General features: G+C 44.9%; 1 protein-coding gene across 1 annotated transcript in view; it reads left to right on the plus strand.

Moving 5' to 3' along the window:
• Positions 1 to 11,836, plus strand: part of LOC142588772 (ipis-1-like) — a 41,855-nt gene extending 30,019 nt beyond the window's left edge. The window contains exons 3-4 of the mRNA XM_075700589.1: positions 10,681 to 10,906; positions 10,937 to 11,836. Coding sequence (XP_075556704.1) covers positions 10,681 to 10,906; positions 10,937 to 11,836 — 1,126 coding nt within the window. The remainder of the gene's footprint in view (positions 1 to 10,680; positions 10,907 to 10,936) is intronic.

Raw genomic sequence — 11,836 nt, forward strand, 5'->3', positions numbered from 1 at the left:
AAGACACTGAACCTGCTATTTAATGATTATACTGGCGGCAAGTACCGTCTCTAGGCAGGTACAGACTCAATTATGAGAACTACGACACTGCAAATAAGGATAAGTTATGAATTTCCAAGAAAGACGATGCACTTAACCGCTGTTTTCTGAAATTCATTTCATTTTTTTTAATAAACCGCAATGGAAGAATTTTGCGTATACGTTACCAGGCTTATGACAAATCTACTACCTGACACCACAGTACGGTTATTAAAGCCGTGACGAACAAGTACCGTCCCAAGTTATTAGGATATTATGCTGTTCCCTTTCTCACTGACTCTCAGTTTGTAAGGAGAAAAGGAACGCTCAACATCCGCTCAAGTTAGCTCCACGGTTTGCACTTCGAGGCGCTTGATGATTCTAATGTCGCATTAGTGTACTTATGTGCATGGAATTTGTCTTGCTATGATTTTATTATTTTATTATGATTTATTCTTCTTTTAAATCTTCATGTGAAAAGGACTAGCCGGCGCCAATTGAAGGCGCCAATATCTCTTAAATAGGATATAATAAAAGAAAGATGTCATCTGGAATTGCAGAATGTTCGCGGGGTCAGCACCTTCGGCAGGTTTCTTTTTCCCTTCTTAAAACCTGGGATTTTCTTCTCTGAGACAGATTGAAGTTTCGGACTAATGCTGTACGCAACAGATCCATTTAGGAAGTTGGTGAACTTTTCCTAAACGTCGAAGTTGAGCCGAACGCAAGAATTCTTACTTGCGCTTGAGAACTGAGCTTGTGCAGCGCAAAGATGCAAGCAGCCCAAACGACGTATGCGCTGCGCCTTATTTCGTCATTCGTGTTAATTAGCGTACTGGATGTTTAAGATGCACAAACTCAATTTTCAAGAACAATGGACCGACTAACACGTGAACGAATAATACTGGGTTGGAGTTGCGCCCCAGTATTCAAGTTTCTGTGCGATGTTGGCTACACTCGTGAAATGAGTGCACAGGTACGCCAAGTAACCTTCAAGCGTGTCGTCACGTAGAGCGGTTCGATTCCTGCTCGCACCAATGCTCGAGTCTGCTGCAAAGCTGTTAATAACAGCCTGCACACCGGCAAAGTGATTGTGGTAACAATCAACCGGCTGCCTTCAGGATAGTTCCCCAGTGGGTGATAGCATTATAAACAAAATGCGTCTTGGGCAAAGCACGAAAAATAAGAGGCATTTTAGGCCCTAGAATTTTAATATATGCACGAACATCAACATAGGCATTTCTGGACACCGTTAAAGGTGCCACTATAACGTTTATATACCCAAAATCTTGCGCCTAATTGATGACTAGGCGCGCTGAGAACGTGAGGAAATAGGGCATGTTGCCTAAAGTACCGGTCTCCTCTGGTAATGACGCTCCAGGTTCCAGAGCGGTAGCGTTATTTTAGTGGCGCCTGGTTCCTCCGTCTTCATTTCAGGCGGAAATCATTCCAACATTACTTACTATAAATTACTAAGCTGCTTTGAGTGCGCAAACTGTCACCTGCGTTCAAATCCTGCCACATGCGATCAAAGCGCGCTTTGCATCTCGACGCGGTTGCTTGCCCGCGAGGATTTCATAACTCGAAGGACGGCTTAGCGGTTTTCACTTGGCCATTAATGCTTTCGCATTCACAACACATAAGAAGTGCTTCACTGTACTCGGATTTTATATTAAGGCGGTGCTATGCATGAAATGTTTTAGGCAGTACGGTCAGATATTTAATTAGCCTGCTTCAAATACTGCTTGCTGCCGAGATAAAAAAAATTACCTTTCATCAGAGCATATTGTGGCCCTAAGGACATCCACTATCGTTTCATGACAAATTAAATATGACATCAGTAGAAATTACTTATAGTTCCCTTGTTTCAAAATTGATTTATTGATGTTTCCTTATTACTGAGGAATGTTGCCTGCGCATAGTCACTCTCCTACTTTCAACTATTAGAGCAAATATCTCATAAATGTGTGTAACACCTGCTTCCAGTTTAATGCACTTAGACCTATATCTTGCATTACGACCAATGTTTTCACATCATGTGCTCCAAAATGTGCGAGTGTATTGCATTTGATATACATAATAACCGGTTCGTGTACTGTGTTGTACAGTCACACTCAATAGTTTCAATGCAGTTGATGTTGAGATGAGAAAAATAATAAATATATAAAAGCATCCCAGGCGCATAGTCTGCAATCAGCTGTTAGAATCAACGATGAAGTGACAGAAATTTCCATTATACACCTGCGCTGTCAGATATTTTTTATTTTTTTAGCTGGTGCCACAGATTCCTGACTTGTGCTCCGGGGGTACTTATTGTAAAATGTGCACTGTATAATGCGTTAATTTGTGGGATTTTGTGCATTTCAAGACAGCCGGTCTGTTATGCTTATCTATACGTGACTTAGGCTGAATTAAGGAAAAGACTTTTTATAACGATTTATGACTTTAATTTCTTGCCCCCTTTCTCTGAAAAGAAAACGCAAATAAATAAATAAATAAATTGAACTAGGTTGTAGAGCCTCATTCTATGCAGGAAGTCTTGTAGTGTTTGACACATGCATTTTGTACGTTGCGTCTTGAGGATGTCAAATACAATGGCTCGCTCGATACTCCAGTCCGTTGGAAGTGCGTCTCATCCAAGGTGATCAAGATCCCACAGGGCCCTTCTCAAATACATCGTCCAGCTTTTAAACGTCAAGAAAAGTCGTGTCAAAGAAAGTCGCAAACATCGACTGATTTAATAGGTGTCTGGCTTATCCTTCAGGTAGATAAATTATTCACTCTTCGAATCAATATTTTGAAAGATTCTCCTCTGTGCATCTCGCTTTGTTTTGTCTTCTTTTTATTCCTCGACGGCTCGTGTTAAAAGCTCGTGTTTTCTTCACACTTATCGTAAATGACCCCCTCGACGTCTCTTAGACGTGTTTTTTTAGAATTTGGCCTTATAAACGCAGCTGCCTTGCAGAGATTGTTCACTCACCATTCCCATTGTGTTATGCTGCAGAATGGCCTCTGCCACACAGCTCCTACACAGGTCATAAAACATAGGCGCTTAGCAGAGAGCAGAACGCTGGTGGTGCCAGCGAAGGGGGAAACTGCTATTGGTCCTACGACTAGTGGAGAATACCTTGGAGCATATATCGGACTCAAGGGCTTAATCGGACTTCATTTTCTTAAGACTGGTATGATAGTTATTTCTAGGCAGGATGTGGCAATCCACAATGAGAGAACAACCAAGAACATGGCGATACGAGAGTTGAAGAATATAAAAATAGGTTTTAATGAAATGTAATGGGTCCGGAAAATTTCAAATGAGATTTAGACGGATCCAGGTATTAAAGTGAATAGTGACTAAATGTTACGATAGCGAAAAATTGAAAATACTAACAAGAAGAAAAAAATCCAGCCTTTATTTCTTTTCTTCATCAAGAAGCTGAAGACGTCACAGCAAACGTGCCTGTGATAAGTACAGAGAAATACCATTTGTGCAAATCCAGAAATACCAGTGCAAATCTTATTTCAAGTGGTACGGAGTTAGAGATTCTAGCGCCATTGTATTCAATTTACCAAGGGGAAATGACAGGACAGTGCTGACTATTAGCTGGAGAAACAGAAAAAACAATCACAGGAAACGGTAGTTCCGGTAGTTTCGATGGCGAGAGGGTAGACCGCTTAGCAGCATCGTGGCCAACGAGATTGCACAGATGTGCCGTTGTAATGTCGGGATTCATGCCGAGGATCCGCGCACTTCGTCATGCATCACTTCTTACGAGTGGTAATGGTGGCTCTTCTATATATATATATATATATATATATATATATATATATATATATATATACAGGGTATTTCAGCGAACACTTTGAAAATGTAGTAAATGTTGCCTGTGGCAGGTAGCTCAAATCTAGTTTATGAGGTGGCCTACTCGAACCAGTTGCAAAGAAAATTGAAATGCAAAATCGACTAATTAAGTTTCTTAACTGATTACCTTACGACCCATATAGCAACTTACTAATTCTAGCCGTGGAGTTCACAGGACGGGTCCTCTTGTAGCTAATCCTTAGTACGACACCAGTTTCGAGATATTGATTCCCGAACTTTGCGGAGAAATGCATTGGCGTTCCAGTTGCTTGTGTGCTTCAATGCATAAGACGACGTCTTGTTAACACATGTCTTGGAGCGAAAGACTTGTTCTTGTTTACGAGAAAGCCAGACCTTCAGTCTCCGACGTATACACAAGGCGTTCCTCGGAGTCGACGAGGAAAGCACGGAGGCCGCTGCTGCTAAGGCGGTTCACGTAGGGTCGGCTGGCTCCGTTTATCGTGGGCCTCCTTCGACAACCCCTTTCCTCGTTGATCACCCGCTCATGTTCCTCGTCAAAAGTGAGGAAAAAAAGGTTATCTTATTTGTGGGATCGGTACGGAAATTGGAAGGCCTATAAACGATCCCAACAATTACTGAGTCTGTTGTCTTGCTTTCCCCTCACTTTCTACGATGTGTCACTGTGAACTCAGTATTTGTTATATTGACGAAGTGCGTATGCGCCTATTTCCCAAGATAGTAGATACCAGAACCCCCACAGACGCAGAGCGTGGGCTCAACAGCTAGTTACTATGCTGGCGGCGCCGGCGGAACAATAGCGTCGCTCTTCCGCCCCACGTCACTAAGCCCAAGGGCTCTGTCACGCTCTGTTCTGTGCTCTTTACTCGCTCGTCCTGTGTTGCGCAGTTCCTGTTTTTGTTCCCAAGGGCTCGTACACCTAGCGCAGGCTTTCGACCACATAGCAGTGGTGGTCGGAATGTGGAGCCCTGGTCATACTAATCCGGAACACATGCCTTAAGCCTCTTTTCGATTTTTTATCGGCTGTAGAATTTTTTATGTTTGTGTTCTTTGAATGAGCGTGCTTAGCGCGGCTCTTTTCCAAAGCATTCAGTGCCCTTGCTTTTTCTTCCCTTTCGTCTCCTTTAAGTGTGTGTATATGTTCACACAATATGATGCCAATGAAAAGTTTTCTTCTTTCGACCGGCCTTTGCTAGGATTAAGTTGCTGGAAATGTGTCGTGATTTGTCGGGTTCGCTCTGACGGCAGCCCTACAGCTTCATCCGGACGACATAAACAACGGGCACCGGCTGCAGAGACGATGCCATAGGAACGACTAGTTCAGTTACGCAAGCTGGCGGTCGAGACGAAAAAGAAATATTCAGTTCGGCTCGGATTCAACGTGTCCTCATTTCGTACTGATTTGGAGAACTAAACGAAATCGTATAGTACCCGCGTCCTGTGGGAATCGATGTTGGGAGAATCATCTCGCAGGTTGTTGGCATTATGAGGGGGACCAACGTACTTGTGCAAATAGAGTAGTTGTTTGTGTGTGACGTGACCGTGGCGTGCATCTGACGACAGCACAATGACGACGACCACTAATGATAATGATCGTCGTATGGCAACGGTATAATTTAAAATTAACTTCTGGCGTTTAACCTGCCAGAACTACGATATGGTTAAGAGGCATGCCGTAGGAGGAACTGTGGATTAACTTGGACCATCTGCAGTTTTTTAACGTACACCCATCTCACTTTACATGGGCGTATATGGCTTTCGGCCCCATCGAAATGCTGCCGTCGTGACTAGAATGTTATCCCGCGTCCTCAAGTTTAGCAGTGCAACGCCAAAGTCACTATGCAACCATCTCGGGTGATGGCACGCGCATGTTTTCTACTGTGTACGTTCGACGAGAACATATGCGACATGCCGATTAGTGGATTCTGTATAGGCATTTAATGAACGTAAGTGAGATATACGCGGGTCGCGATTAGGGGTGTGCGAATATTGAAATTTTCGAATACGAATAAAATACGAATAAAGCAAAAAACTGTCTTTTAATATCGAATCGAATATCGAATATATGTGTATTGTTAAAAAATTGCAAAACGAGGAAACAAGCTTTATTGCCCTTGTAAAAATAATATTGCATTTTACAAGGCTCCTTCAGGTATAAGAGGCCCTCATTATAGCTCATGCACTCAGGTAATGTCAGGTGATGCTCTCAGTAAGGTAAGACGTTTATTACTTGTTATCGCGAACGAAAATTAACTGCTCAACATGTTCAGAAAGTAAGCGCTCTCTATGCACTGTGACCACATTTGCACCGGTGGAAAAGACTCTTTCACTAGGAAATGAAGTGGCAAGGATGGCCAAGTACTTCTGGGCGAGTGCACTTAAAAGCGGGTACTTGAAGCGGCCAATGGAAGACTGCCACCACTCACAAGGATTCTTGACCCTTCCCACAAGAGACTATCCCGCATAGTCTGTAACTTCTCTCTTAGGGGCAGATGCCAAATGTGTCATCTATTTGCTCATGACTAGATCGTGAAAAGCATTCCATATTCTGGATGCCACCAGTGGAGATGAAGTTGACGCTGGCACGGCAGTGCCCCCACGGGGCTCCACGTCAGGTGTCTGGGGCTACCTTGTCACAAGGTCTTTGAGCCAGATCATCTGACCAGATGCCTGATGAACTATGGCCTTAAAGCGCGGATCAAGAAACATGGCCAGGCTGGCCCTTCGTCAAATTCGCACTCCGCAAAACGGGTCTTGATACATTTTGCAAGATTGTTAGCAAACCCTGAGTTGCCTTTGCAACCTTCGAGGCAATGCAGCATTCCAAAAATAATTGGAATTTGACATGACAACGAGGGGTACTTTTCAGCACTTAAGATCACAGTTGCGTCAAATAAAGGTATCTATGCTCGTGTCCGAAATGGTGATCTCAAGTGTGATGGTCTCTTTTGGGTTCAAGGAACCTCGAGAGCATGAGGTACTGACTGTTCAATCGTGTGTCAACATTCTGCACAACATAGAGCACGTCTTTTTTCAGCTGCCTCTGCAGATCGTTCCGTCTTTTCTGCGCACTAGGGCTATGTTTGTAGTGTCCTACAATCGCTTTCACCTTCTTGCACAGTCTGTTGGTAGCTGGAGTACACGACATCGCATCGCTGATCGCCAGCTGGGGAGTGTGCGCCAATCAGGCTCGCTGGAGCCAGGACAGTGTCCTGGCAGCCGCTCGGATATTGCGGCTGTTGTCTGTGACGGTGTACTTCATGCAGTCGATTTGTATCTCCCAGTCGGTGCTCCACTGCTCTAATGAGGCAGCTATCTTCACAGCCGTGTGGCTCTCCGGCATATGTCGCGTGTTCAGAGTGAACTTTTTCATCTCGAACTTAACCGTTAGAAACTGACACGTGACGCTTATAAAGCCCTCGTTGGCCCGTGAAGTCCAGATATCGCTCGTAAAAGTGAGAGTGCTTGTTCCTTTTTCAAGTGCTTTTCGCAGCTCGAGTGGTGCCATTGCTCTTGTTTCGTCGTACAGGCGCGGGACGAGCACAGGCGACAGTTTCGTTCGAGTTGGCAGACTGTAGCACGGTACAGCTGCTTTCATCAGTGCTTTGAACCCCCGGTTTTCTGCAAAGCGGTAAGGGAGAAGATCTAAGGCGACCATTTCTGCTACTTTCTGGTTAAGTTCGTTTTCTTTCTTCTGAGACAATGGCTGCTGTCTCTGCTGTAGTGTCGGTTGATTCTCCGATGGCGCGTTTGCAGCGGCGTCTTTTTGTACTCTTCCATCAACAAAGGGGGCTGTTTCATGTGATTTTGAAGAGTAGTAGTCGTTCCCGTTGGCGTTTGAAGAACCCGTTCGCAAGACTTTCACCAATCTGTCGACGGCGAGAGTCTTGTGTAGTACCGCCAAAGAAGACTTCTTCCGGCTTTCTTTTCTTGTTCGCTCGGTGGCTCGTCTTCCGCAGTTGATGCCATCCTTGGAGAACACGCTTGAGAGAGGGCTGTATCAGCACTGAGGTAGTTACAAATAGTACAGCGGCGAATTTAGCGTGGTTTGCATTTGCCTCACAAAGCAGCAGCGCAGCACGTAGCAAAGAGCCGGCGACCACCTTAGAAAAGCGGGAACGCAAGGCGGCGGTTGTCGATGGCGATCCAATGTTCTTTGTGGGCATATATTTTCTTCTTTTTCATTTCCACACATCCGAAAATTGTCCCGGTAACATGTTCTAGATGCATATTATATTGCGTATAGTTACAGAGCCCGAAAGTACATCATATCTTGTTATGAAAAAGCCCTGGAATAAAGCTTCGTAAAAAAAGGAACCGAAACTGATCATGTCTCATGAGCCTGATGCAGATAGACTGAAACAGAGACTGCATATAATGAGCGGATCATGGGAAGTTCTCAGTGAATAAACATGTTCATAGGAGAACGCGGAGCAAGCATATAATTCGTTAATTGCTCAATTATTCGCAGTCTGTCCGAATATTCGCCGTTTCCAGCGTTGTTCGGCCGTCCTCCAATACTCGAGAATTTCCGAATATGCATTGCTCGAATCGAATACGCTTCGAGTAAGGAAAATAATTGATTCGTATTTGAAATTTCGAATTTTCGCACACCCCTAGTTATTTTTAGTCTCAGGAGCCCCAGAGCAGGCTTCTCTGCACATACATTCGTGTATGCGGGAAAGTCAGCTTTCAAGGCGTCCTCGCGAGAGCGGTTTTTCTATGATCATTTCTTTCTTTAAGATTATTATTTCATTCGCTCCTTATCGCTTATGAAGCTGCCAATCATCTACATTTACAATATCATAACGACTAAACTTCTTAACTTTGCTAATTACGCATTTTTGCGCCGATACAGTGCATTACACTTTTCGCTTGACAGACATGGGGCGCTATAACGTAAAACTATTCCCAACTTTTCTATTCTAGGTCTGCTACAGCACTCCGCGATTGGTCAAAAACTTTTTGGCCCACCTCCACTTCATCTGTCTGTCACGCGACGTCAATAAAACCGCGATACTTCCCTATCTGATGTGTACACACTGATTATGCATGATTTGTCCAAAAAAATAAAAACAGTTATTTCTGATTCGATGCCTTTTCGCCATTAGCCCCCGGCTATTGGTCAGAAGCTTTTGGGCTGCACCCACTTCACCGGCCTGTCACGTGACGTCACAAAACCGCGAAAGCTCACCGCGTCAAAGTGACATGTACGCATTAAAGATGCACTAATATAATTAACAAAACTGAAGTTTCTTCTAAATAGCCGCAGGCTGCCCCGTTCCAAAAGGAATAAAAGATGGCTGCCGCCGATCACTCAAGCGCTGGCTGAGAGCATGGGTTTATTTCGTATAATAAAGCTTCTTGAGCGGCCGTGTAAGGTTTTCCAGCAGTTTTGGCACGTTTACGACCTCATTCTGCCAACTCTTCTTTGCTGATGATCCGTTTTAGCGTCATTCTTAAGCTTCCGTTGCATGCCGCCGCGATTTTCGGCCAGCCATTGCAAGCTAAGTAAGGGAAAGCGGACCAATCGCAGACGGCGGCACCGCCCTCTTCATCCGGTGATCGATTTTCAGTGCACTAGCTCTGCCCCTTCGAATCCCTCTCCACTTGAGCGTTCTCCTCGCCTCTTGTCAGCCAATTAGATACGACAAGCCGCTCAGTGTAGGCAATTTTATTCGTTCTTCAAGCAAACAACAGTGATGTCCTATGAACTAGGAGAGCGTTTCATTGGTCTGTTCAGATAACCCTGCGGGTGACCACCCGGTGCTTGCGTCGGTGGTTGCGAAAATTTGACGTCAGAAGATTTGAATAAAAACATATTGGAATAGTTTTACGTTATAAGGCCCATGTTTTGCTCGGGTACTCGCCAAAGAACGCTTACGCATTAATGTCCTCCCTCTAACATACACTCTATTCAACAAGTTTACTGTACTTCGTTTGTAGCATTTTGGCGGCACGTATGCCTTTTCTGTTTCCGACGAACCGGACCCTGGAGACGGTGTAATATTGAACGGGACCGATCGATGGGATAATCGAAAAATGGGCCGGTGTCAGAGACACTTAAATCTGCGCACGTGTTCGTCGTGTCGGTTGCATGCTCTTGCCACGTGGTCTTGCCGGTCTTGTCGTCATGCTGGGCAGCCACATGTTCTATGTGGTGGCACACTTCCGTGCCGAACAGGAACACATGCGCGAAGCCAAACGAAGCGAAAAGTTTGTGACGATAAAACAATGATAACAGTTCCTTGAGCGTGCTTGAAACATTTCGGAAAAGCTTCGCGTAAAGTGATTCCTACATACACCTTGTATCTGCCCTGATATATTTATTCTGATGGAATAATACAGCGAGTTAAGCACCAGTTGTAGCAAGCTGTATATGCCCAGTGCTGTTTACAATTTCATAAGAATTAAATTTGCTAATATGAAACAGACAGAACAAAACAGAGCAGATGCACAAAACTATTGACAGTATTTGCTGACCTGTTTCTTTCCTTAAATATTGCCATGCTGTAGGTAGTGCAGCCGCAGAAGCTCGAATAAAATGGCACTTATTAGATTTGACATAGGCAGTCGGTTGAACGTGAGTATTCAAAGGATTTTCTTAAGCGTTGAAGCAGGTCCTTGCAATCTGTGCTGTACAACTGCTTACTAGTACGTGCTACTAAGCTCATATCTTAGGTCGGAAAACTTAACGCTAGCTTCTGATTATTTCGCGTTGTTAAGGCAATAGAAAAATTACCAGTATCTGGAGATTCCTTATTTTTTCAAATTTTTGTCCCTACGTCAGCTACTCTAACATTAACCCATTTTTTTTCATTTTCTAGATCGCGCCGAGCAATGACGACAACTGCGCTCGGGGTCTGCCTGCTGAAGCTCGCCATCAACCTGTACACCCAACTACACTCTCTTAATAAGGAAGGCAACATCGCCTACTCCACGTACAGCGTAGGAAGTGCACTTTCAATGGCACTAGCCGGCGCGCACGGTGACACCGCAAAGCAACTGGCGGCCGTCCTTCACGTCACCGAAAGCGACAAAATACACGAGCAATTTCGGGAGCTGTTGAGGGAGCTACCATAGAGTTGGTACTCTAACGCCAGTTTTCAATTGGCCAATCTGATGTACAGCGAGCGTGAGCTTAAAGTCCGCACGGAATTCGACGCGCTTCTGGAAGCGTACTTCAGGGGTCGCATCAAGTCAGTTGACTTCAAGGAAAACCCTGAGTCAGTCCGAAAAGAGGTCAACGAATGGGTATTGGAGATAACGTACTCCAAGATCAAAGAGCTGCTTCCTCCCGGTAGTGTGACAAAAGATACGGTATTCATTATAGCCAACGCTATCTACTTCAAGAGCATGTGGGAAAACCAGTTCCACAAGAGAGACACAAAAAAACAAACTTTTCATCTCGACTCCAGAAGCAATACGACAGTGGAAATGATGTTCAAGAGTGAGGCACCATTCAAAGTCGGCCGGTCCAAGGAGTTGAAGGCGACGTTGGTGGAAATACCGTACATTGGTGGAATATTTTCGATGGTCATACTCGTCCCCGATGAAGTAGAAGGGCTGTCCTTCTTGGAAGGGCAGCTCTCGGAGTCGCATCTTCGCTCGGCTCTGGAAAGCCTCGCCATGAAAGGGAACGTGGGGCTTACTCTTCCCAAGTTCAAGCTCGAGTACTCTGCATCCTTGAAGGAAGCACTGTCTGCGCTCGGAGCCAAACTGTTGTTCAGCGACAGCGCGGACTTTTCTGGTATCTTTGAGAACGGCATGGCTTCTGTCTCGCAGGTCTTCCACAAGACGTTCATTCAAGTCGCCGAAGAAGGCACGGAGCCCGCTGCAGCTACGGAGGAGGCTGGCACGGGATCCGGTGGCCCCAGTTATAATCTGGTCACACGCGTTGTCGTGGATCGTCCGTTTATGTTTCTTATCAGGAAAAACGAAGGGAACGTAATCTTGTTTATGGGATCGGTTCGTAAACTTTGA

The sequence above is a fragment of the Dermacentor variabilis genome, chromosome 7 (assembly GCF_050947875.1).
Source record: "Dermacentor variabilis isolate Ectoservices chromosome 7, ASM5094787v1, whole genome shotgun sequence".
Classification (NCBI taxonomy): domain Eukaryota; kingdom Metazoa; phylum Arthropoda; class Arachnida; order Ixodida; family Ixodidae; genus Dermacentor; species Dermacentor variabilis.